This window comes from Urocitellus parryii, chromosome X, assembly GCF_045843805.1.
Source record: "Urocitellus parryii isolate mUroPar1 chromosome X, mUroPar1.hap1, whole genome shotgun sequence".
In the NCBI taxonomy this organism is placed as follows: Eukaryota; Metazoa; Chordata; class Mammalia; order Rodentia; family Sciuridae; genus Urocitellus; species Urocitellus parryii.
Window position 1 is genome coordinate 113,681,763 of NC_135547.1, and position 27,858 is coordinate 113,709,620.

Genomic DNA, 27,858 nt, shown 5'->3' on the forward strand with positions numbered 1-27,858 from the left:
AATAAAAAATAATTGCACCCATGTTAATACAAAAAGGCTTACAAATATGTCACACATTTGGTTAACACAGCAGACCCAGGACCTGTTTCTATTTGACTGTCCTTTATTTACAGACAGACAAGCAGATTGTTAAACTACTTTGGTTTTCTGTCAATTAGCTGTGTATCAACATGAGGGAGAATAATCAATATGTAAGTCTTGATACCAGGCAAATAATTCCTCTTCTTCTTTTTCCAATTCACTATCTGATGTAGATTCATTAACTTTCACAATGTCAAAAGAAGGGGTAGAGATGATGATTGTCTCTTGTTTCTTTGCACTTGCTGCATTCTTTTGCAGTTCCTAGGCAGAATTATAAATAAAAGTGCAAGTGTTTTATATTTGGCTTTTACTACTTTATATTTTTTGACTCTTTATACTTAGTCTAATCACCCTAAAATTTATATCAGATTTTTAAAAATTACCAAATAATACATGAATACTTGTTCATTATAAATATTCTGACAATACGAAAGCATATTGAGGCAGACTTTACACAGTAAGCCTTTTATAAGTTTAGATAGAGCCATGCCTATAGTCTCATACTACTTGGGAGCCTGAGATGGAGGACCGCTTGAGCCCAGAAGCTTGAAGCCAGGTTGGGCAACATAGTAAGACCCTATCTCTCAAAAACAACAACAACATTTTAGACAGAAATGTCTTCCATTCTGAGAAAATCACCATCGAGATGTGCTGAATTTAACAGCATCGACATACGGAGACAATAGCTTTTTTTGCCAACTCATGCTGATGTGAAGCCAAAACAGCTGGTGTTTTTCAGAACAGCTACTAAAATTGTTTAAGAATTTTTCAATATGTGTTACTAAGATGAAAGTTGCTTTATACTATTTGAGGTATAACATGCCAAAAGTGTTTTGGCCTTGAAGTTGTAGATTAGGAAAATCTTACACAAGTAGAATTACTTATGGACAGTTTGAATATTGTTCAAAACAATGAATTATGTACAAGTTAAACTTACGGTCACCTCAGAAGCATTCATGTTTTTAGCCATCTTATAAGCTTTTCTCATTTTTTCAACTTTCATTCGAGCTTGCTTGGATCGACGACCTAGAGGTTTCATTTCACTTTGCTGCTGGTAGGGCTGTAATAAAGGCTGCATAATTGCAAAGGATGGGCACCTAGAAAATGTTTGTATTATAGATGGAAAAAGCATTCAAAAATTTAAAATGTGAAGCAAGTTCCAAATTGTATTACAGCATTCTCTAGCAAATATATCATATACTTCAGTATATAAAGCAGCATTGTGTATGAATTTTTTTTTGTACCAAGAATTGAACCCAAGGGCACTTTACCACTGAGTCACAAATCCAGCCATTTTTATTTTGAGACAGGGTCTCACCAAGTTGCTTAGGGCCTCACTAATTTGCTGAGTCCAGCTTTGAACTCGTAATCTTCCTGCCTCAGCCTCCCACATCACTGGGATTACAGGTGTGTGCACCTACTTGTATATGAGCTTTTAGTTTACCATCATCATTTCTGCTTGAGTTTACATAGGACTGTACTTTATCTGGCACTTATGGAGGTGTACAGGTGATGATGTTGATGATGATGAAAGTGGTAACATGAGGTAGTAATTTAAATAAGCTTTCCTGGAAAGTACTGTGCAGTAGCCATTTGAATATTCTTTTACACCATATAGTAACACCAAAAAGCAGCATATTTCATAATAGTGAAAAAATAAACTATTTTTTTTGGTACCAGGGATTGAACCCAGGGGTGCTTAACTACTGAGCCACATCCCCAGACCTTTTTAAATATTTATTTAGAGATAGGGTCCTGCTAAGTTGCTTAGGGCCTCGTTAAGTTGTTGAAGCTGGCTTTGAACTCCTGATTCTTCTGCCTCAGCCTCCTGAGCTACTGGGATTACAAGCCTGCGCCACCGCACCTTGCTAAAACAAGCTATTTTTTAAAATTGATGTTGGGATTAGACACAGTTGGTGCCCTGCCTACAACCCCCTTGGCCTTACCATTGCAGGCACATCAGTTCAGTTTCTACCTGCCAGCATCTGCATCACTTCATCTAAGAGCTGTCTTTGAAAACAAGAGCCTGTTCGGGGAAGACTGAAAGTGCCCAAGAACTAATACCTCTCCTTCTAAACAATGCTAAAGCAATGACTAATGATACTCTGGCCCCTGTGGGATAGCTCTGAGTTGCATGTTCTACACTGGCTCTGATATTCCCAGGAGGGATTAAACTCCAGTTACCCACTGTGGTAACTTGCTTGCAAACACACAGTTTTGGCTGCCTTCCCTTCTCTGTTTCGCTTTTCTATCCTCTTCCATTAGTGGTTCCTGGGATCACCTCCCAAATAAACTACTCAAACTCAAATCCTGATCTCAAGGCTTGCTTCTGGGAGATCTCAGATAAAGACTGCATTCAACGATGGCTTTATGAAAATATATTTTCCTCTTCAGTTGATTTAGAATTTGGCTACTTATGTGGCTCTTAAGTGACTCATCCTTGGATCATCAATAGCAAGAATCCAAATAGCAGGGAGTCTCGGTTATATATGGTGGCAAAGAAAATTACATTATTTATTTGACCTTGGTGGTATTAGGGTTAAGTTCTATATTCAGTGCCTATATGAATGAGTTAGAAAAAATGTATTTCATAGTGATAGACCATGCCCAACTAGGCCATCTGCTTGGCAAATGTATAGCCTTGATCATAAAATAAATGGGTTAAATTATATTATTGGGTCAGCACCACTCATCTATACTCCTGAAAAAAAGAACCCAGCATGTTTGCTTTACAGTGGGTCATCAGTGTCTTCTTCATGTACTAAGGGAGTATTTTTCATTTCAAATGAGTATGTGGAAATAGATTGCCAGTATGTCCTCTTCTGTCTTACCATCTCTATCTTAGAAAAAAGTCAGCTTTATTTGTAAATAGGATGGACAAGGTGAGTCTTAGTAATGGAAAGAAAAAAAGGAATGTAATTGGAGCAATCACATTCTGTCCATGTTGTTTCAGATCATAATACATCTATTCTGCTACAACATCCATTTCCAAAAGGTGAACTGGTTCACATGCTATTGGTAAAGAAAGGAATAATGTCACTGTAATTTATATGCAATTTATCCTAGGCAAGGGGAGCCAGAATAGCAAGAACAGAATTATAACCTTCAGCACAAAAGGAAAAAAAAATCCTTCGGCTCTGTGCTGCATAGGCAATAGGAGCCTTTTTTGATTTTATTTGTGAAAACAAAAATTAGTACTTGCACCCAGAGCTGTCTCCCCAGAGAGACACACCTATCCACCCCCAATCCACTCTTACTGCCCTCCATCCTCTTCCCCACTTTACATGGCTCTTAGTTCTTGCCAGGTTGCACTGCTTCTCATGTCCACTTAACAGGCAGCCATGCTGGCCTAAGGCTCCACTTTCATCTGCACTGTTTCCATGTACACTACCTGCTCTAATTAAAGAGTCACCAGCATTTCTCCTCTATCAATGTACAATTTTTATATTTGCTGTGGCAGCCTCCAGCCACCCTGAGTTGCCTATTCGTTGGTACAAGTTATCTCCCCAGGTACCAATTGTCCTTTTTGTTAGTGCTGTGTTTATGAAGTTGCATGTGTTTTGGGCAATCTGCCCCAACCTTATTTCCCCCAAATGCCCTATTATTTATCTTTAGTGAGTTCTTTGGCAGAATGTGAACATTTTTTGGAACTGTCTTTAGCATTGTAAGCCTGAGGAAGGATCTCTTTTACCTAACTTGAGAAACAATCTTTAGCTGGTGCTGATGCATCTCTTCTGTCCGTGGTCTCTGTAACAGATACTTCATTTCTTTTTGTAAACGGTTTGAGATTACTCCAGACTCTGCATAATCAACTATGTCATATATCATCATTGTCCTAGGAATGTTTTCGAGGTTTAATCTTCGCCAGTGGTTATTCCTGCCACCAGATGACGCAGGGGTCTCATCCAGGAGACTGGAATACTGTGTGGGAAAAAATGATTTGGAATGATTGGTTGCTGGCAATCTATAATGGCTTTAGACACACTTCCCAAGGTTCCATTCAAATGTCACTTAATCCAAGAGCCATTTCTTGGTCTCATCTCTGAACTCTATTGACATCTCTTCTATGACTCTTATCACCAACTAAATGTTCCATCTTTGTACATTTCAGCTCCATTACTGAAAGGCAGGATTCAAGTCACACAGTATAACACATTTATGCTCACTAAATGTTTATTTAATGCATATCACTCAGATAAATTAAACTCAGGAAAGGTCTAAAAATTAATACCCAGGTAGCTATGTGTTCTGCATATCAGTTGTGCTCGTTAATGACATGCTTGGGTTCAGAGGACATTTGCACAAAACCTTTTTAGAAATAATGAGTTCATCTCTGGTCCTAGGTGTAGACCTTCACTATTATCATTCAGTGTACTTGTAGAAATTCCACATTTTTCAACTTACAATTATATCACATTGGGAATTTAAAAATATAAATATATATAATCAATTTAATATTATAAATGCACATTTAAGAGAGAAATAGGGCAGGAGGAGCTACAATTCTAAGAAACAGGGTAATAGTGAGGTCTTTAGGGTACCTTACGCACAAATACACTCTCACACTTTCATGCACACATACGCACTCATGGATACACATGTGCATATGCACACACACACACACACAGAGGCAATGCTCCCTTTGTACCACCTGGGCATGCACAAATTTCAATTACCACCATCTCACTGAATAATCACACCAATCCCCCAACAACATAGTGCCAATTTCAGTTAGCCTGGTGTAACTGGGAGCAATTGCATAAAGTAGAAACACTGCTGCTAGCTCTTCAATTCATAGATCACTACATAAATGACAAATGTGCATCATGATTAGTGACAAATCACAATTTTCAAAATCTGTCAGTGTTTAGTTAGTGCAGATCTGTATTGAGTTTACATGTAGATAGTAAATCATGTAATTGTGTTGCCTCTTTGTCTCACAGTGATAAACTCACGTGACATTTTACAAAAATGGTTAATCAAAAGAGGTGATTAGATGCTGTGCCTTGGAGTATGGTGCAGACACGTCGAGATGGCTACAGTTTCTAATCTAACATTTTCTGGAAAAGTGCCGACAAACCCTAACAATGAGGGAAAGCTGGCTTTTCTGGATATGTCTCTAGATGACATTATAATCCTTAAAAAGGTAGAAACTACCAGCAAGGACAAAAAAAAGAATAAACAACAGAACAATAGAAAAACTGGAGCTTCAAGATGGCTATCAAATGCTGGTAGGCATCACAGGTAGAGAGGATGCATGAGATTCCAGAACAAGTTTGAGAAAAGAGATGATGATAAAAACAAAACAAAACAAAACAAAAAAAACAAGGACCTTTTGGAGTCAAGTCTGGACAAAGCCCTTGAATAAGAAGCCTTCAATTGAGCAGGAGAAGTGCAATGACAATTATAAGGCCCAATCAGAGAGGAATCAAGACCAATCGGAGAAACAGCATCAATCAGAAGGAAATCAAGGCCACTTAGAGATCAGTGAGATCTTCTGGCAAATCCAAGAGATTTCATAGTCAATCAGAGAGATCTCATGGCCGATCAGAGAGATCTCATGGCTACACAGAAAGATCTCATGGCCAATCAGAGAGATCTCATGGTCTCTTGGAGGGATCTTGTGGTAGCTCTGAGAGATCTCATGGTCACTTGGAGAGATCTAATGGTCATTCAGAAAAATATCATGTCATATTAGAGGGATGTCATGGTCAATCAGGGCTATCTTACGGCCAATCAGAGATTACTGAAGATGCTTACCAGGAGGAAGATTCAAATCATCACCTGAAACTGAGTCTGAGTTTGATAAGTTTTGCAATGGAAAAAAAAAAAAAAGGAACGAATACTTCCAGAGACGGGCACAACAAAGAAATAACAAATAACCTACTGAATATAAATTAAGAGATAACATCAGAAAATGAGTGCAACTCCAATGAAACTAAAAGAACTTATGAAAGATATGTGAGTCGTGGAATTGAAGCTTTCCAAATGAGAACTAAATATATAACCAAGAGTTCTCATAGCAGCCCAAAGGAATATTCCTGAATTTCAACTTTCAAGCACTGGGTAATCAGACTAAGCTTTCACTCAACAAGAGATTTTCTAAGCTGAAAATTATGAGAAAAGCAGGATCTATCATCAACTGAAGACCAAAATGTCCTTTCTTTTTAGAGGTTCACTCGTAACAGGAAGACTGTAGTGAATTATATTCAAGAGCCTATATACAATTAACTTTGTACTGTTTTGTTAAAGTATTTTGCCTTATATAAGTTTTTTAAAGTTATTATTTATTTATTTTTTTAAAAATGATTTTATTTATTTATTTATTTAATACACGACAACAGAGATATGAAAAATTGTGGTATATATGTGTATTAAGAATTGTAATGCAAAAAAAGAGTACATGTATAATGCCTTATATAAGTTTTAATAGAGTAATTTGTCAAGACTAAGTAAATGAAAGAAGAAAAATGTTTAGCTTTGTTTGCATAAAAGAACAGGAAAGTAAGCAAGAAGGAGGTGATTTCAAATAAGAGATTTTTAGGAAAAATAGCTCTTTTCAGAATTTTTGGCATTTGAGAATTTGTTTCTTTGTTTTGATTTTATTCCTTAAGCTCTAGAACCCACATGAGTCTTAAGTGGACTGCCTCCATTTCTTCAGTATAGCAAGGTAATTGATAAGGATCTGTTATGATTCAATGTTCTATGCAACAAAGGTCAGTCTTAAAGATTGATTTATACTCTGATTATTAAAATGCTCAATTTGTATCCTAGCTTTTACATTAGTATAAAGATTTTGTGGTTTTATTTTTGACATGGATTTATTGTAAGAACTTTTAATTCTTCTACTGACATTTTTTTTTGTGAATATGTTAAAGGAATAAAGTTTAAATATAAATGGGAAAAAAGAGGAAATTGTCCAGCAAAGAAACAGAAAGTGGTAACACTGGAAGGGAAACTGGAATCAAATGTAAATGAAGTTCTGGAAGAAAGAGGTGACTATGGAATGCTGACACTGCCATCATTTAAAAGACTACAGATGAGCACCTAGAGGAACTTTGTGAAGGTGAACTTATCAACAAAAATGAGGAAAGTGGCTATGATGAAAATGATGAAGCTCTCCCAGAGTAAGTGATGCTGGCCCAAAACAGCTTCACATTAAAGGAACTCTGACATATTTTGCAACATATAATGTGCAAAGAATAAAATGTTGTTGACAGTTGATCTAAATTTAGGAGTATGACAACTCACCAGGACATGAAAGATGCTTGCTCCCTATTGTAAACTTAAACAACAAAAACAAGAAGGCAAGCACTATTTTAAAATTACTTTTGATAAGTTGTTTTTCATAGCTTTCTTTCTTTTATTTGTGGCACTGGGGATCAAACCCAGGGCCATATGCATGCAAGGCAAGCACTCTACTACTGACTGGGCATATGCCCAGTCCATTTTCCACAACTTTATTGAGATACATATACTATGCAATTCACCCACTCAGAGTTTACAATTCAATGGTTTGTTAGTATATTCATGTTGGTAAGCTTTTACAAAGAAATAAATACTTTCATTCTTAATGTTTCTAATATTTAAATTATAGCATATTAAATGTGTTAGGTTTTTTCCTTTCATTTTCCTCTATGATAGTAAGGGAAAGATTTTAATGTTCTGACAAAAAATTTTGTAGGTCATGGGACAATCACAATTTTCCCCATTGATTAAGTTTTCCTTGCATGATTATAGTCTGCATTGTCATTTTTATGATTACACACTACCATGCATGGTGAGACTGCATGTTTATTTTATTTTCCAAGAGTAGAGTAGTAAGATAAGTGAATGTCACAGAGCTGTCAATGATATTCTCTGTCACTTATTCACTGTGTGACCTTGGGCAAGTTTTTTGAACCTTGTTAAGCCTCATTTTCTCATGTATAAAAAGGGTCACATGACATGTTCTGAAACTGATTGTAGTTGAGGTTCCACAACTTTCTGAAAATAGTAAGAGTATTAAACTCTACTTAAAATCTATACAGAGATAGTATGTAAATGATAGCTAATAAAAGTATTAACAAAAAAAACAATAAAAAGGGTCACATGATGGGCTGGGGTTGTAGCTCAGTGGTAGAGCACTTGTCTAGCACATGCGAGGCCCTGGGTTCCATCCTCAGCACCACATAAAAATACGTAAATAAAGTAAATAAATGTATTATGTCCATCTACAACTAAAAAATATTTAACAAACAAACAAACAAAGGGTCACATGATTTACAGACCTGAAGATTAAAGGAGATAACATACTAGTAAAGAGCTAAAAATCAATGCCATGCATAGGAGCTCAATAAATGATTGCAATCATCTTATTTCTCTTTTCCAATATGTCTATCTGGGTATTTATAGAGAGCTATGACACCAATCCTTGACATAGTCACATCTCCAAGTATGTTACCCATGTTCTTAGCAAAGATAGTTGGCACCCCTGACTATGTATTTCCTGATCCAATTCCCTATCTCGTAGGTTATCTCTTAAAAAAATAAAGAGGGCTGTGGATGTAGCTCAGTGGTAAAGTACCCCTGAGTTCAGTCCCCAGTACCAAAAAAAAAAAAAAAAAAAAAAAAAGAAAGAAAGAAAGAAAAAAAATCATCAAGAAGTCTCTAAGGCACTGTATTAATTTCATGTTTCACATTGAAGCAACTGAGTGCAGAGCTAAGGCCATATATTATCATTATTATGAGCCATAATTTTGTAGTCCCTTGTTTATTTAGAATTTGCAAAATGAGGATAATAACAGTACTTGCCTCTTTGTATTGTTATGAGAATAAAAGGAATTAGTGCTACAGAAGCATTTTCTGTTATTATTATTCAGGTACGTAATTTAAGCGCCCTGATCCAGCACTGCTATCCATCCAGTTAGACAAACCAGAAACCTAGAAGTCATGCCGAATACCTTCCTTTAGCTTCCTTCTGTATCTGTCACCCAGGACAACTGCTTTTTCTCTAATTATCTCTTTCATCTCCAGACTCAGACTTTAAACCACGTTATCACCATTTCTCCTAGAATACTCAGGAGCCTCCAGGCTAATAAAGGACTCTTGCTGCCTTCTAATTCATTCTTTATGCTGCAGCCAGAGTGATTATATCACTCATTAGATTTGATCACCTTATTTCTTGTAACACTACATCAGCTTCTCATTGCACACAGAATAAACAAGAAAAAAAACAACAACCTTACCATTGTCTATAGCCCCGCATGATCTTTTATCACCCTGCAGCCTGCCTGCATGCCACACCCTTTGTATGCTCTTTTTAAACCCCACAGACCTGTTTTGGAGCCTTGCAGCTCCTCCTGCCACAGAGCTTTTGCCTGAGTGTTGCCACCTGCTCACTCCCTACATTATTAATTATCTGTCCGACAACCATTTCCCACATCTCTCTTGCTCATAAAGCCCAGTTTTATTCAGATATGGAATAGCAATATCCTCTGGGAAGGAGAGCCCCAGCATATGCACCATGACTGTTTTAACTCAATTGTGGGAAAGGATGCTGTTTTCTTTTATCAGTGACTGGTTTAGGGAGAGTTCTAACCGATGGGACCTGAGAAATCTGTTTGGGAATTCTGGGAAAGATTTTCTTTCTTGAGATGAAGATACCAGGAATTCCTATCTTCTTCTCTTCAAATGGAACTGAGGGGGAATATGATTATCATTCTTGTTACCATGAGAAGAAGCCAAGAGGATCAGAGAGTAGTTGACCCAGAACCCTGATATCCTTGACCCAGAACCCTGATATCCTTGAGCTACTGAATTAGCAAGCTCTGGAACCACCTATCTGAAGACTTCTTTCACAGGTCAATAAATAGCCTTTATTACTTAAGTGTCTTATGTTGGGAATATTCTGTTACTGTAGCAGAGAGCTTCTAGAAAATAAGAGAACCCTTCCTTATGAGGTCAAATCCCCATCATTTACTATTCTAGCGCCAAGTGATTTTTGTTTATTTGCATTTGGTACTGAGGATCGAACCCAGAGCCTCACCTGTGCGAGGCAAATGCTCCGCCACTGAGCCACAACCCCAGCCCATAAAAGTCACTAAGCCATTTTAAAGTGTGCAACTCAGTGGGGTTTTCTGTTTGTTTGTTTGGTACTGGGGATTAAACCCAGGGGTGTCACATCCTCAGCCCTTTTTATTTTTTATTTTGAGACAGGGTCTCACTGAGCTGACTAGGGCCTTGCTAAGTTGCTGAGGCTGGCCTTGAATTTGAGATCCTCCTGCTTCAGCCTCCTGAGCCACTAGGAATACAGGTGTGGGCCATCATGCCTAGCTCAATTCAGTGGTTTTTAGTATATTTACAACGTGCAAAACCATTGCCTCTAATTCCAGAATATTCCTATCACCCCCAAAAGAAACACCATATCCCTTAGCTATTATCTCTTCTCAGACCCAAAAAGCCACATAGGACATTATATCATATTACACGAAATATCTATACTAGGCAAATCCATGGAGCCAGAAAGCAGACTGGTAGTTCACAGGGGCTGGAATAACGGAGAGTGAATGTTTATTGGATTCCTTCTGGGGAAATGAAAAAATCCTGGAACTAGATGGTGGTGATAGTTATATAACACCGTGACTATATTTAATGCCTCTGAATTATACACTTCTTTTTTTAAAAAATATTTATTTTTTAGTTGTAGTTGAACACAATACCTTTATTTCACTTATTTATTTTTTTATGTGGTGCTGAGGATCGAACCCAGGGTCTCACACGAGCGAGGTGAGCACTCTACCGCTGAGCCACAACCTCAGCCCTTGTTTATATTTTTCAACATCTAAATTCCTTACCTGCATGTAATCTTGCATGGTCACAATATCTACATGATCAGTTACTTTGAACTTCTGGAAAATATGTTCATCTTCCATAATTTGTTGATAAAATTTCTTTTTCCCCATTATCTTGCAAGCATCAACCATTGCCTAAGGAAAGAACAGGAAACAGATTTTTAAAAATACTAGTATAATACCTTTAATGATCAGCACACATTTTACACATATTTTTCTAACAATTATATATCAAACATGGTTCATTTTTCCTAGCAGCTTGCTACTGACTAGAAAGGCTACCTTTATAAAGAGGAGCATATAGAAATTTTAAAACCACTTAAAATTTGTTCCATAGCCATACCTATACAATTTTAAAACGTAGCTAGAGGAGTATTTGAGTCCATAATTCTTTTTTTAAGACTTTTAAAAATATCTTTAGTTTTATGTGGTTCTGAGGATAGAACCCAGGGCCTCATGCATGTGAGGCAAGCACTCTACCACTGAGCCACAACCCCAGCCGGAGTCCACAATTCTTAGAGGATAGTTTTTTTTTTTTTTTAAATCTGCTTTTTCCCCTTAAAAAACCTTATTTTCCTTTAACAAAACAAATCTACAATGTCATTTGTGCTGTCAATGCAGAGAAAACTTAGCTGGCTATTAAATAGGTTGCCTTAGCAATGAAAGGTGTTACTAAGACTGACGCTCTTTTATGTGTTAACTAATACATTGCCCCCGAATGGAAACATGTAGGCATCAGATTGTTTAGGCCTTCCTTTCTTTCAGATTTCATTCTCAGTAGCCAAAGACAAGCAAATAAAGGATTTTTCTTTCTCTCTCAAATGTCAACAGTTTATATTCAAGGAAAGCACCTGAGAGGTCAGAGAAAGAAGAATCACAGAACATACAGTCTCAAATGCTGTCTGGCTCTATTTGCATCATACCTTTTCCTGTACATCTATTCTCATGCTAAGGGGTATATGTACACTGGGAAGACAGACTTAAGTGCTTCCCACCCTCCCTAAGAATGTGCCAACTCTTCTAACATATATTTATATTCTGGATCTGTGCTTCTGGTTACAAAGGGTCTGCTTATGAAGAGGAAGGCTGGCCCAGAAGAATATTCCCACTATCTGATTCCAGATCAGTTTCTAATTCCTTTCGTATCTCAGAATGTATTATGAAAGTATGGGAACTCTGTTATAATGCCGATAGAAGGCCTTAAAAAGAGTGGTTGGGACAAGATCAAAAACCCCAAAAATCTGTTCTTTTTACTTAGCACATTACGTAACAGCTAGTTCCTCCACATACACCACCACTGGGATCAAACCACAGGGTGCTCTATTACTGAGATGCATCTCCAGCCATTTTTATTTTATTTATTTTTTAAAATTGTGGGACAGGGTCTCAATAAATTGCCCAGGCTGACCTCAAACTTCCAAACTTCCTGCCTTGGCCTCCCAAGTAGCTGGGATTATAGGCATGCACCACCACACCCCTGTCACCTTCAAGTATTTTCTACTTCAATTCTATTATTACCCACAATCCTTTTTGCTTATTTTTTTTAAATTCCCAAGCTCTGAAGACATATGAAAAGTGAAAAAAGAAGAAAATATCCAAATAGTAGTAGTTTTATTTCTAATGCAATAAATTGAAGGGACAGAAACAGTTTAGTGAAAATATGACATGGGGACTTCCTATATAGGTAGGTCATTTTTACTTTCCATTTCATTAATTTTTTAATACATTATTCATCTAAAGAAAAAAATCAATATTGGAATATCTCTCCATTTTGCTTCCTTATAATTTATTTTCTGTGAGTTCTAATTAACCAGTCCTATAGTGACACTAAAGGTAAAAATATATCAGTTTATACTGAACATGTATGGAAACCATGTAATTTCTGTTTTAGGAATTTCTTAAGGCAAAAGTATATTTTATATTAGCTCAAATTATTTAGAAAAGTTATTTATTGTCAGTTCCTCCCTCCACTGCCCCACTCAGCCACCACCATCTATCTCTCCAATCCCCAATTTCCTTATTTGTGCAGTGCCTCAACTGTGTGGTTCATCTGTGTCTGTACCATTCCAGTCCCTTGGCCAAAGTAAAACATGCTTGGCAGCATAGGGCAAGCCCTCTTCCCATTTGAGAAGGGTTTGAAAAAAGTTTGTTGTCCAAAGGCCAAGATGTTCTTTGTCAGACATCTCCTGACTCTGGACAAATTCAGGAAAGTCCTTCCTTATAGGAAGAAATGGAAGGCACTTTTAGGACAGTGCTGTCAAGCTGTATGGTGCATAGGATTACCTGGGGGCCTTACTAAAATGCAGATGCTCACTCAGGGGGTTTGGAGTAGGGTCTAGAGTCTGCATTTCTAACAAGCTCCAATGGATGTCAGTGCTGTGGGACTGGAGACCATACTTTGAGTAGCAAGGCTTTAAAATATTGTCTGGTGGACTAACAATAATACTGACCTTCTGTACATAAGCATTGCTCAGAAAATAGATCATTAAAGTGGGCAGCTGAAATGAGATCTTTTTTTACACATGGCTATCCAACTGTTCTAGCACCATTTGAACTGTCTTGGCACCTTTGAAGAAAATCAATTGATCATTTATGTGTGGGTCTGTCTTTGAATTTTCTATTTTCGCCTGTTGATCTATATGCCTATTTTTAGGTCCCTGTCGTGATTACTGTGGCTTTATAAGACTTAAATCAGTTACTGTAAATCCTCTAACTTTGTTGTTCTTCAAAGTTGTTTACACTATTCTATATCCTTCCACCTGTTTTGCTTATTTTTTTGTGAATATATAAGAAATGCAATTGGAAAATAACAAGAAAGGAAACTAGAAATGAAAATAAGGAGGAAAAGATGGAAAACAGGGCTGGGGGTGTGGCTCAGTGGTAGAGTGCTTGCCTAGATTGCATGAGGCACTGGGTTTGATCCTCAGCACCACATAAAAAAATAAAATAAAGATATTGTGTCCACCTTAAAAAAAAAGATGGAAAACCAAAAATGTGTGAAATTCTACATAAGTGAACTTAGACTATGAAATATCTAAATGGACTAAAACCAACTCATTTGATTCATATTAATAAATAGGTAAACTTAGCCAGGCATGGTGGTGCACACCTGTAATCTCAGTGATTTAGGAGGTTAAGGCAGGAGGATTGTAAATTCAAGGTCAGCCTCGGCAACTTAGTGAGACAGTGTATCAAAATAATAAATAAATAAATAAATAAATAAATAAAAAGGGCTGGGGATATATCTCAGAGGTAAAGGTAAAACACCCCTGGATTCTACTCCCAATATTGGCAAAAATGATAAAACTTTGAAGAGTTGGATAGGTTTGCTAAAGATATAATAGAATACCTTTGTTCAAAGAACAAAGGAGGTGGGTAACCTTAAAGTGAGAAAAATTTCACTTTTGCAAATTTGTTTTTTATCAATCATGAATCTAAGTATTACTGAGTCTGCTTTGAAGCTGAATAAAAGGGACAAGGGAAACCCAAACTGTTCCCTTGAAGTTGGGTAGATCACTTAAAGCACATTATAATACTTAGTGAAACACTCAAGATGAAGAGTATGATCACATTTTACAATAAGAACAAACAAAATTATACAACCTCTTTGTGTGAATATTTTCAGGGAAAAAAATGAAGAATACGTAACAAACTAACAGTGACTATTCCACGAAAATGATAGTGATAGCAAAGAAAAAAAGGCATAAATACATATTTTCTTTTTTAAATCTCTGGGCTATTTCCTTTTTTCCAACAATCACTTCCTTTTTTTCAAAAATTATTTCCTTATCAGAGAGTGAAGAAAGCAACAAAAATAAAACAAAAACATTTAATGAAGTAATTACACAGCATTCTAATGAGTATTAATGTACACATAGGGTTTTCCAGTCACTGCCTCTAAGGTTCTCATTTTCTCAAGCCAAGGCACAGCAGGAGCTTGCAGGAACTGACCCAGGAGAATTTCTGTTCCTGGAAAAGCCCCATTATATAACCTCAAAGAAGAAACAACTGATAATATTTTATAGAGACAAATATCAGCTTACTCCATAGATGAATGTGGCACGAATTTATCTCTCAAATGTAAGATAAACATATACTTTCCCTTCTGAAGTCAATCTATGTAAATGAATAAATACTAATGTTTTTGAAATACCATTTTCCTAAACGAAAATATGTAGTCCATTTAAATTCATTTCTGAAATAGAGTTCGTTACTCTCTGATATTGTCTGAAAACATGGAACAAAGCAGCCCTGCTCCTTTTCTAATGCTCTTCAGGGACTGAATACCACATATGCTGGATTTGATCAGAGAAGCTGTCAGGCTGTATGGTCCTCTCTCCTGAACATATGCTAGAACTTATAATTTCAGACAGGCTGCACTTTTTGTATGAAATATTTTCAGTAGGTGTTTTTTATGTGTGTATGGTGCTGGGGATCAAATCCATGCCTTTGCACATGCCAAGCAAGTGCTCTACCACTGAGCTACACCCCCAGCCCAGGAAATTAACCTTTGATGTATAATATTATTAAAGGTTAAATATGAAAACTGAACCTTTTTCCAAAACCAATTAAATATAGTCAGGTATAAGGGTCAGAGAAGTAAAACCTCTACTGTAGATCCTTATTATTAAGAGTGTGGTCCACTGAACAGCAGCAGTGGCAGGATTTTAACAAGATCCCCAGATGATTCCTGTGCTGTAGTGACTATTCATGAAATGTAAAAGTAAGATAAGAACTTGTGTAAAAAGGAATAAATATCTTAAAAGTTCATTTTCAACAGTATAGTCCAGCACATTTTTTAAAAATATGCTACTAGGATCAAAGAAAGAATAACATTTCATTAAAACAAACAAAATCTCATCAAACATTCTGTATAAGTACTGACCAATAGACTGCTTTAGTCCATATTAACCAACAAAAATTTTAATACAAAGAAAATTGATGGATATTTTCTATAGCCTTATATAAGTAATTCATTCCAAATGATTTTTTTAGCTAATAAATGGAGATACTTGGAAACATGGTGCTTTAAAAAAATGCTAACTGCTCAGTGGGCTGTTTAATGTCCAAATAACTTAGTCTGTACACTTTGAATGCAATTCAGACACACATAGATGATAAGAAGCTAAATTAACATAAAATGTACATCAGGAAACATCACCTCATTTGATGGCTGTAATAAATTTTTTCCACTGAAATACTTGTAACCACGGCCTTCAGTATGCAGAAAAATTTTAAAAACGATAAAAGGTGGAAACCTTTCACCACTAAATCTGAAATAAAGACCAAAAATAAGTCATTTACCATCAGTTTTGGGGCTCAATTACTTCTCCCCCCATACTTCAGATAGTTCATATAGTCTTTTGAATATAGGGTAAAGGCTATGCCAACAGCATACAATAATCTAGTAATGAAATAAACTGCAGATGATGAGAGACTCAGCACTTTGGGGTGCTCACAACTATTCTCATACTGTCAGAATGGACACTGAATGGGAGATGAGTGCTACCCTCATGACAACTTTTAGTGAAACAGTTATGCCGTAGTTTCTTCACATGACAAATGCAAATAAAAACAACACATTTACTTTGTAATTATATCCTGGGAAGTTATGAGGATTTAAAAAAATTAATTTCTGAAATTTCTCCTTATTAACTAAGTATTCTTTGAGAGAAATCAGCATAGACACATTACCTGAATCTGACTTTACACTTCATGCTAGGATCTTTAATAAGTTCAGCCTCTAAGGGGCTCACTTTCTTCAGAATTTCATATGTCACATAATGTTCCTGAAATAGATGATGGCACTGTAAATGAAAAGTATCACACTAGCCAGATTTAATTTGCTGACTATAACAGAGGAAGCATGATGAAGTGGGCTTGGAGTTCTGAAGAGGTGTGCTCCTATCTTGGCTCCTACTTTGTCATCTGTGTAGTTTGGAGTCAGTTACTTAATCTTTTGGGTATCCAAATTTGGGTATGTGTCCCTTTTGAGATCACAGGCATTATTCTTTCCCTATGACAATACTTTTCACAATCTATTGTAATTACCTGTAAACTTGACTATGTCTCCTACTAGTCTTTAAGTGACATGAAGATAGGGACAATGTCTTTCTTCTTTACCACTATATCCCTAACATCTAGTACAGTGCCTGGAACATATGAGATGTTTAACAAGAATTTGATGTTGAATGAATTGCTGTAAAAAATGAGGATGATAATAGTAATGCTACCGGCTTTTTAAGCACCTTTCATGTACCACAAAGTTTGTTAGATGCCTTATATATAAAAAACCTCATTTAATCCTTACAACAACAATATTATTAGAATATTATCACTCTAGGGAGTGGAGTGGGAGGAAAGAATAGAACTTCAGTGGATTAGACAAAAGGGAATGAAGGAGCTGGGTGCAGTGGCACACACCTGTAATTCAAGCAGCTCGGGAGGCTGAGGCAGGAGGATCAAGAGTTCAAAGCCCGCCTCAGTAATGGTGAGACCTTGTCTCTAAATAAAATACAAAATAGGGCTGGGGATGTGGCTCAGTGGTTGAGTGCCCTGGAGTTCAATCACTGGTAGCAAAAAAAAAAAAAAAAAAAAAGGGAATAAAGGAAGTGGGGGTGGGAATAGGAAAGAGTAGAATGAATCAGACATAACTTTCCTATGTTCATATATGAATACACGATCAGTGAAACTCCAGATCATGTACAACCACAAGAATGGGATCCTAATTAGAATAAGTTATCCTCCATGTATGTATAATATGTCAAAATACACTCTACTGTCATATATATCTAAAAAGAATAAATAAAATAATTAAAAAATATATTATCACTCCATTTTACAAATGATAAAGCTGAGGCCTGGGGAGTTTTTGTAACTTACACAACAGCATACCGATAGCAAATAGGGAAGCCAGAATTTAAACTTTGATCTGTTTAACTCTAAAATTCCCACTATTTATCCTAAACAACCCCACTCAATCTTTATACCTATGATAATCATATAAAACTGTATAATAAAGGGCTTTTAATAAGACCAAGCATTATTAATGTAAAGTATTGACTTGAAGCATTTGGATAACAGATGAAAAAAGAATTTATTTTCTTCTTTCTGTTGCTAAGAGTATAAAATTATGAGGAAACCTGTAATATGATACTTAAAACATGATCTGTATACAAAGACAATGGACAATGAGCCTGAAATGTCAAGAGTTTACTTGGGTAGGTTTTCTTTGGGATGTTCTATTTTTACTGACCTCAGAAATGGGTCTGTGCATCAGAGGGTGAAGAAGTGTACACACTGCTCAGAATTTATTATTTTCACTGCTAAAATTTCCTTTAATATGACTATCACTAATAGTAAACTACTGGAATTATGGGTTCTTCTTTTTAAAATATTTTTTTAGTTGTAGTTGGACACAATACCTTTATTTATTTATTTAATTTTATGTTGTGCTGAGGATTGAACCCAGCGTCTTACATGCGCTAGGCAAGCTCTTTAACGCTGAGCCACATCCCTAGCCCCATTGGTTCTTTTATTAGGAGAGTATTTGGCAACTAGGGTTGCCAAAGTTGTTTACATAGGGGGGATTAGGGATATGCATCTGTTTCTGTTTTTTACTCAAATAGGATTATATTCTTCATACTGTTCTGACTTGACTTTTTCACTATCAAGCTATGCTGGTTATTTTTCTATTGCAGAATATTTTAATGCTGTAAGGTTAACACTATGAAAACAGCCAACACTTATTTAATCTACATTATATCAATGGACATTATGTGGTTCATTTTCTTTGCTATTATAATCAATGCTACAATGAAGTTGTACATATATCACAGAATGGACTCTTAGAAGTGAAATTCTGCCAGGCACGGTTGTACATGCCTGTAATCCCAGTAGCTCCGGATGCTGAGACAGCAGGATCATGAGTTCAAAGCCAGCCTCAGCAAAAAGTAAGGCGCTAAGCAACTCAATGAGACTCTGGCTCTAAATAAAATATAAAAAAAGGGATGAGGATGTGGTTCAGTGGTTGAGTGCCCCTGAGTTCAATCCCCAGTACCAAAACAAAACAATAACAAAAAGAAGTGAAATTCCTAGGGGCAAGATGGGGGAATAGAGGGGTTGTTTCCCTAGTGGCTCAGTGGCATGAACCAAGAAAAGCAAACAGGCAGCTTTTCGGCAAGGTGGATGAATGATCAAGAATTAGGGGGACAGGGCTACTCTACCACTCAGTGGTAGAGTGTTTGCTTAGCATGCATGATGTACTGGGTTCAATCCTCAGCACCACATAAAAATAAATAAATAAAAATATTGTATCCACCTAAAAAACTAAAAAATAAATATAAAAAAAAGAATTAGGAGGACTTTACTGGAATTTAATATTGGTCACTCAAAACAGATCAGGGACTCAGGAGATCTTGTATAATAAAATAAGGGGGATCAGCCCCCATAGCCATGACAGTGGCTGAAGACGCAAACGAGAATAGTCCCTATGTGAACGCAGTAAAGCAATAAAGGAATTAAAGGAACCCCCATTCTCAGGAAGCCTGAGGCATGTTGGGGTACAGAGAGTTTAGAGATCAGATACTGCTAGAGAAAACAGTGAGCTGTGCTGCACAGTATCCAGGAATGGGAGGAAAGCTCCATCTCTCTTGGCAGTGTGCACAGAGGACAGCAGAAGGAACCATTTTGTAGCTGTAACACAAGGGCTAGCAGCTGGGGAAGCCAATTACTGGCAGACCAAAGTCTGGCCTGAAAAACAAGATAGCCAAACTCATACAGCAGTATGACAGAGAGTGTACCTAAGTGACCAGGAGAAATGGAAAGAGATTTACAGAGGGGAATACTGGTCACAGAAACCCACCTGGCTTCCCTACCCAAACAGAATCAGGAAGATATACACAATTTAAACAGGCCAATTTCAAGCAAAGAAAGAGAAGATGCCATCAAAACCTACCAATTGAGGAGCAAGGTCTGGGGTAGGGGCGGCAGGAGCCATGTCTGGCTGGGAAGGTGGCAAGAAGAAGCCTCTGAAACAACCTAAGAAGCAGGCCAAGAGATGGATGAGGAAGATAAGGCTTTCAAACAGAAACAAAAAGAGGAGCAGAAGAAACTTGAGGAGCTAAAAGCAAAGGCCGCGGGGAAGGGCCCCCTGGCCACAGGTGGAATTAAGAAATCTGGCAAAAAGTAAGCCAATTCTTGTGCCTAAAATGATGGTGACTGTTGATCCATTCCTATTTAGACATCTGGATCCCCGCTGTAACATCTTTTGTCACCTATAGCTAGAATGAAGTGTTATGTTGGAGTCTGTTGTAAATTTAATAAACTTTCATAAAATAATAATAATAATAATAATAATACACACACAAAAAAAGCCTACCAATTAAGAAAAGCCCAGGACCAGATGGATTCTCAGCCAAATTCTACAAGACCTTCAAAGAAGAATTAACACCACCACTACTCCTCAAATTATTCCATGAATAGAAAAGGAGGAAACCCTTCTCAACTCATTCTGTGAAGCTAGTATCATACTGATAACAAAACCAGATAAAGACATATCAAGGAATGAAAACTTCAGACCAATATCCCTGATGAACATAGATGCAAAAATTCTCAATGAAATTCTGGCAAATCACTTACAAAAACATATTTAAAAGATAGTGTAGGGGCTTGGGATATAGCTCAGTTGGTAGAGTGCTTGCTCTGCATGCACAAGGCACTGAGTTTGATCCTCAACACCACATAAAAAAATAAATAAAATAAAGGTTTATTTAAAAAAAAGTCAGTGGGATTTATTTATATATAAAAAAAGATAGTGTACCATGATCAAGTGGAGTTCATCCCAGGGATGGAAGGTTGGTTAAACATATGAAAATCAATAAATGTAATTTATCACGTCAATAGACTTAAAGAATCATATGATCATCTCAATAGGTGCAAAAAAAATTTTGACAAAATACAGCACCACTTCATGTTCAAAACACTAGAAAAACTAGAGATAGAAGGAACATACCTCAACATTGTAAAAGCTATATATGCCAAATACAATGCCAACATCATTCTAAATGGAGAAGAGCATTCTAAATGGAGGAGGCATTCCCTCTAAAAACTGAAACAAGACAGGGATGTCCCCTTTCACCACTTTGATTCAACATAGTCCTTGAACCCTAGTCAGAACAATTAGACAAAAGAAAGAAATTAAAGGGATACAGATAGGAAAAGAAGGACTCAAACTATTACTATGTGCCAATGACATGATTCTATATTTAGAAGACCCAAAAAAATGACACCAGAAAATTTCTAGAACTAATAAATGAATTCAGCAAAGTAGCAGGATATAAATTCACACCCATAAACCAAATGTGCTCCTATACATCAGTGATGAATCCACTGAAAGAGAAATTAGGAAAACTACTCCAATCACAATAGCCTCAAAAAATAAAATATTTGGGAATCAATATGACAAGAGGTGAAAGACCTCTACAATCTAAACTATAGAACACAAAAGAAAGAAATTGAAGAAGACCTTAGAAGCTAGAAAGAACTCCCATGTTCCTGGAAAGGCTGAATTAACATTGTCAAAATGGCCATACTAACAAAAGCGTTATACTGATTTAATGCAATTTCTATAAAATTCCAATGACATTCTTCATAGAAATAAAAAGCAATCATGAAATTCATTTGGAAAAATAAGAAACCCAGAATAGCAAAGCAACCCTTAGCAATAAAAGTGAAGCAGGAGGCATTACAATACCAGACCTTTATACTACAGAACTATAGTAACAAAAAACACCATGATATTGACACCAAAACAGACATGTAAACCAATAGTACAGAATAGAAGACACAGAGACAAACCCACATAAATACAGTTATCTCATACTAGACAAAGGCACTAAAAATATATATTGGAGAAAAGATAGTATCTTCAACAAATACTTCTAGGAAAACTGGAATCCATATATAGCAAAATGCAATTAAACCCCTATCTCTCACCCTGCACAAAACTCTAAGTGGATTTCTGTTCTAGGACTTAGGCACTAGAACAGAAACCCTGTGTCTAATAGAAGAAAAAGTAGGCCCAAATTTCTATCATGTTGGCTTAGGACCTGACTTCCTTAACAAGACTCCTAAAGTGCAAGAAGTGAAAACAGGGATCAATAAATAGGATGGAATCAAACTAAAAAGCTTCTTCACAGCAAGATCATGATGAGGGAGCCTATAGAATGGGAGAAAATCTTTGCGACCTTCACCTCAGATATAGCATTAATCTCCAGGATATCTAAACAATTCAAAAAACTTAACACCAAAAAACCAAATAACCCAATAAATGGGCTAAGGAATGAACAGGCACTTCACAGAAGAATACAGTCAATCAACAAATATATGAAAAAAAATGTTCAACATCATTAGCAATTAGAGAAATGTAAATCACAACTACACTGAGATTTCATCTCACTCCAGTCAGAATAGCAATTATAAAGAATATAAGCAATGATAAGTGTTAATGAGGATGTGGGGAAAAAGGTCCACTCATACATTGCTGGTGGGACTGCAAATTGGTCCAACCACTCTGGAAAGCAGTACAGAGATTCCTGAAAAAGCTTAGAATGGAACCACTATTTGATCCAGTTATCTCACTCTTTGGTTTATATTCAAAGAACTTAAAATCAGCATACTATAATAATGCAGCCACATCAATGTTTATAACAGCTCAATTCACAATAGCTAAACCATGGAACCTACCTAGGTACCCTTCAAAATATGAATCGATAAAGAAACTGTGGTATATATACACAATGGAATATTACTCAGCCTTAAAGAAGAATGAAATTATGGCATTTGCCAGTAAATGGATGGAGCTGGAGAATATCATGCTAAGTGAAATAAGCCACTCCCAAAGAACAAAAGGATGAATGTTTTCTCTGGTATGTGGATGCTAATTCACAATGGGGGCAGCTAGGGAATAACAGAGGTACTTTAGATTAGGCAGAGGGGAATGAAGGAGGGGAGGGGGTAAGGGGGTAGGAAGGATACTAGAATTGTACATTATTGTCCTATGTATATATATGATTACATAACTGCTGTAATTCTACATCATGTACAATCAGAAAAATAAAAAGTTACTGTCCATTTATGTATGATGTGTGAAAATGCATTCTACTATCATGTATAACTAATTTGAGCAAATAAAAAAATTTAAAAAAAGAAACAAAATTCCTGCATGAAAGGTAAGGGCATTTTTAGTTCAGAGTTTGGTTTGGTTTGGTTTGCTTTGGTGCTAGGGATTGAAACTAGGGTCCCCCACATGCTATGCATGGGCTCTACCACTTAGTCATACCCTCAGCCCCCTAATTCAGCATTTAAAAAATTAGTTTTTTTAACAGCGTTGGGGATTGAACTCAGCCTTGTGCATGCTTAATTCAGAGATTTTTTAATTGTTGGGAATATTTTGTCTCATGTTTTCAAATAAGGAATAAAATTTTTTAAAAAGACAGTATTTTTACTTCAGAAAAAGAAATAATAGTCATCCATATTAAAATTAAATCCAGAAATATTCATTTGTAGCTAACAAAAGAAGCAATTTCAGGACCCTATGCAATGTTATTAGATCAAAATGAAAGAGATAAAGAAGATTATTTATTCTATCTTTAGTTAACAGATATTTTAGCTGGGTAATTCTGTCAAAGAAAAAAAATACATACCGCTGCACAAACTGTATGTTTTAGGAGTTGAAATATTACTTTGTCCATATAAGTGAACCAAGATTTCTGTATTTTCCGAGCTGAAATTTCTCTATCAATTATGCGAAGAAAAAAGAGGTTAATATATATGACATAAGTTTAATTTTTGTAAAGTCTTGGAAAACTCTCAATTTATGTTTATTTCTCCTATATCTCTTAATCTTCCAGGCTAAGAACGACTTAATGAGGGACATTTGGACACAAGAAATGGAACTGGTAATTTGTAGAATCTAGTCAGAATGAAGACATGCATACTTGAGAATATCTCCCTTGAGATTAAAAAGAAAAGTCCTGGTAAAAACCTTATCATTTTAGGCAAATATATCATAAATTTATCATTAAGACACATATAATACATAGGGCTGGGGGTGTAGTTCAGTGATATAGCACTTATCTACTATGTGTAAGGCCCTGAGTTTGATCCCAAACACCCCAAAAAGAGGCATATAATAAATAAGAATTGTGAAGAGATAAGCTTGCTTCCTAACATGATTTGGTTACAGTTCTTTAAAACTGTCCAACTGGTTCAGGTGGAATGAAAATGGAATGTGGACTAGCTGAAGTTACAGGAGGCCCAGGTCTCTCTCTTCTGGGAGCTGATAACTACTCTCTAGAAAAAGAAACTCCGTTCTCCAATATTTGCTTGAACCAACTAGGCTAATCCTAGTCAAGTCAGACAACTATTCTCTATTAATCATATCTCAGCAGTGGCCGATTGTGAGGGTCTTCCTATATAATATCCTCCCACCCCATCATTATCCATAATAGAGCCATGTGCAGAGAGGGACTCTTTTTTAATATTTATTTTTTACTTGTAGTTGGACACAATACCTTTATTTTATTTATTTATTTTTATGTGGTGCTGAGGATTAAATTCAGGGTCTCCCATGTGTGAGGCGAGCGCTTTACCACTGAGCAACAAACCCAGACTCAAAGAGAGACTCTTAAGGCTGCTTATAGTTTACATTCTTTGTGTACTGGAATATGTGGTGTGTTGGAAAGACAAGTGAATTTACCCATAGCCTTCTAATTAGACTGTTTAATGTCACCATTGACTGGCAAAATGCAGAACACAAGATGCAGAGACGACCTGAAGTATGGAAACAAACCTTTGAATACTAGTTGATACCATTTATTAGTTTAACTTTCTGCAAGTCACTTATCTTCTACTAGTTGTTTCTTCCTCATTTATAAAATATAATAATAAGGGGCTGGGGTTGTGGCTCAGCAGTAGAGCACTGGCCTAGCACATGCGGGGCACGGGGTTCCATCCTCAGCACCACATAAAAATAAAATAAAGATATTGTGTACAACTTCAACTAAAACCCAAAATATTAAAAATATATAATAATAAAACTGTTTCATAAGGTTGTATCAGGATCAAATAGATGTGTGTTAACCTGCTTTGTAAATTATAAAATATATAATTATAGTGGTCATTCAACTTGACAATAATCTTAAAACATGAGAAACTTGGGCTGGGGTTGTAGCACAGTGGTAGAGCCCTTGTGTGAGGCACCGAGTTTGATAATCTGCGCCACACAGAAATAAATAAAATAAAGGTCATTCAACAACTAAAAAACTTTTTTGAAAAACTTTAATTTACACAAGAAGTGTTTGAAGTTATCTGGGTAAATACGGATAAGTTTGGAAACTGTCCATTTGTGAAGAATGACACAAGGCAAAAGATGGGTACTTACAGTCGTTTTGCCTTTGCAACATTTAGAAAATGTGCTTTATGGCCTTTTCTTGGCTGTTGATCATCTGATTTTGGAATACGGGTGTCTGCTGCACTTGAAGAATGACTCATTTTCCTTATGATGAAGTAATCTGAAATTACATAAATTAAGCCTTTTTAATTTATTTTTGGGACTGGAATTGAACCTAGTGGCATTTTACCACTGAGCTACATCCTCAGCCCTTGTAAACTTTTAAAAATTTTGTGACAGGGTCTAGCTAAGTCACCCAGGCTGGCCTTGAACTTGCAATCCTCCTGCCTCAGCCTATTTAGCAGTTGGGACTAAAGGCTAAATTAAGCTTTCGAGGTCATAATCCATATTATTATACTCCTTGGACTTGACTCATGTTAAGATTGTTGTGCTAATTAGAGAATTCTTTAAAAAGGAAGGCATCATGGATCTCTTAATGTTGCTTATGATTTACATTCTTTGTGTACTAAAAATATTATTTGGTATGTGGGAAAGACAAATGGCTCTCCCCACAGTCTTCTAACTGGTCTTTGTCTCTAGTCTCTTTCTCCTTGTGTTCATTCTTTACACTACAGCTAGAGTTAACTTTTTAGAGCAATAATCCAGTCTTATCACTCTCCTATTATCACCCAGAAATCCTGTTGAGGGCAGGAGGCACTTTTTTTTTTTTTTTTAACCAGGGATTGAACCCAGAGGCACTTAACCGCTAAGCCACATCCCTAGCCCTTTTTATTTTTTATTTAGAGATAGGGTCTCGATAAGTTGCTTAGGCCCTTGCTAATTTGCTAAGGCTGGTTTTGAACTTGTGATCCTCCTGCCTCAGCCTTCTGAGTGGCCAGGATTACAGGTATGACAACTGCACCCAGAAGGAGGCACTTTGATAACTGGTGCCTAGCAGAGTGAAGAGGTTTTATAAATTTGCCTGAAAACTTTTCATCCTACATTTAGCAAATAGCCATAAGACTTTAGGCAAATCATGTAACTTCTTCATGTTCAACTCTCTCATTGGTAAAGCAAGAGGGTGTATACTAAATTACCTGATTCTGCCTCTAACTTTTTTAGTTTTTGAAGCATTACTCCAATTTGGATGCAGCTCCCAAATTCTTAGTCACATCATGGAAACATTTTAAAAGCAAAAATTATAGTAATGTTTGTGTCTTCTTTATACATTAAATAAGAAATCTAATAGCTATTGTACTTTTGAAGTATTAATGAGCATAAATGATATTTTGAGCTGTCTGCCATGATTGCAACATGGTATGAAAATATCTGTGCTTTCTACTGATGACAAAGTCAGAGGTACTGTTAATACTACTGTGGGTTGTTGCCTACACTACAATTGAAAGAAATGCTAAAGTTCAGTTAGAGGTTAGTAAAAATGAAATTGTCATTTTCCCCCAAGTTCACATATCCCTTGAATTTAGAACACCTGCTCTAATTTATCACTATGCTTCATACTTTTATGTATAATGTTACATTATTGATGCAGAGCCTTCAGAATCCATTCAATATTTCTTCTTAGGGATGGGGATGATTATTAGAATATACAATATTCTTGAGAAAAGCAGTCCTAACATCTGGGAGTTAGCCTAGCACCCATAGCTGGGCCTCGCTGTTACCCCCACTTCCCAACAGAGCCTAATGCAAAGCAAAGCTCTGCTTTCTTGAACTTGCCCCCAAATCACCCAACCAAAGCCCAAATCCTAAAATGTTTCTAACACCTTCTTACTGAAATGCGCCACCTTCCCCCAGATGTGTGTTTTTCTAGCAGCAATGAGAAACCTCAACTTCTTCAAATACAGTTGTTTCCTAGTAGCCTTTGGCTGGTAGGCAGTGACATGACACTGCCCAAATCCCAAAATCTTTCAGATGTCCATATGGATGGGACTTCCATTTTCTATCTGATTAGAATGGAAATACAGAATGAAACATTCCCTTATTATTTAGAGAGTATAAAAGTTGTTTAGTCTGAGTACAGGTTTCAAAGGCACACTACCTGGGTTTGGACCCTGGTTTCGCATTCTCTATCTTTGTGGATTTGAATCAATAAATGACTTCACTGTGCCTCAGCTTCTTCATCTATAGATTGGGAATGGTAATTGTGCCCACCTACTTGGGTTAAATGAGTATGTGTAACAAGCTTTGATCAGAGCTGCGCACATAGTGCTGTATTAGTGCTTGATATTCTTGTTAATAATTATTCCCATTATTACTTACTTCTACAAGTATTAAGGGACAAATATTTGAGTCCCAGGGAGGAACTTCCACGTAAATATCTTAAAGAGAATAAAGAATGTTAGAACCTTTCGCGACTAAAGGACGTGGCAAATAAGTTTAAATTTAAACCCTGAGAAATGTCCAGCCCACGGTAAAAATAAAAAAAAACCTTTTGTGAGGTAAATCCAGGCCCTGATCAACGACTTCCGGCTGGAAGGCTTTCGAAGCTTCTCGAGGTCCGCCGAGCGCCCTCAGCCGGCCGCCTCTGCGTACAGG

General features: G+C 36.5%; 2 protein-coding genes and 1 pseudogene across 2 annotated transcripts; 2 read left to right on the forward strand and 1 right to left on the reverse strand.

The window, feature by feature from the left end:
• CXHXorf58 (chromosome X CXorf58 homolog) lies at window positions 1-27,827 on the reverse strand. Its single transcript, XM_026401379.2, has 9 exons — window positions 27,752-27,827; window positions 25,357-25,486; window positions 23,618-23,708; window positions 16,608-16,702; window positions 16,075-16,186; window positions 10,917-11,048; window positions 3,773-4,002; window positions 1,019-1,178; window positions 1-342 (listed from the first exon to the last, which is right to left on the reverse strand). Exons 2-9 carry the CDS (start codon window positions 25,464-25,466, stop codon window positions 166-168), a joined length of 1,107 nt encoding a protein of 368 aa, XP_026257164.2. The 5' UTR covers window positions 25,467-25,486; window positions 27,752-27,827; the 3' UTR covers window positions 1-165.
• On the forward strand, window positions 5,114-5,982 carry Luzp4 (leucine zipper protein 4). The gene is given in 4 exon segments (XM_077793997.1): window positions 5,114-5,380; window positions 5,383-5,434; window positions 5,437-5,563; window positions 5,565-5,982. Coding segments are annotated over 4 exon segments (864 nt in total).
• LOC113191594 (translation machinery-associated protein 7 pseudogene) lies at window positions 19,910-20,103 on the forward strand (annotated as a pseudogene).
• Window positions 27,828-27,858: the final 31 nt, after the last annotated feature.

Coding starts and splice junctions, on each gene's coding strand:
- CXHXorf58 (XM_026401379.2), bottom strand. CDS start 25,466: ATGAGTCATTCTTCAAGTGCAGCAGACACCCGTATTCCAAAATCAGAT. Junction 16,703..23,617: donor AACATACAGTTTGTGCAGCG/GTATGTATTTTT, acceptor CATCTATTTCAG/GAACATTATGTGACATATGA. Junction 16,187..16,607: donor AAGTGTAAAGTCAGATTCAG/GTAATGTGTCTA, acceptor TCTTTATTTCAG/ATTTAGTGGTGAAAGGTTTC.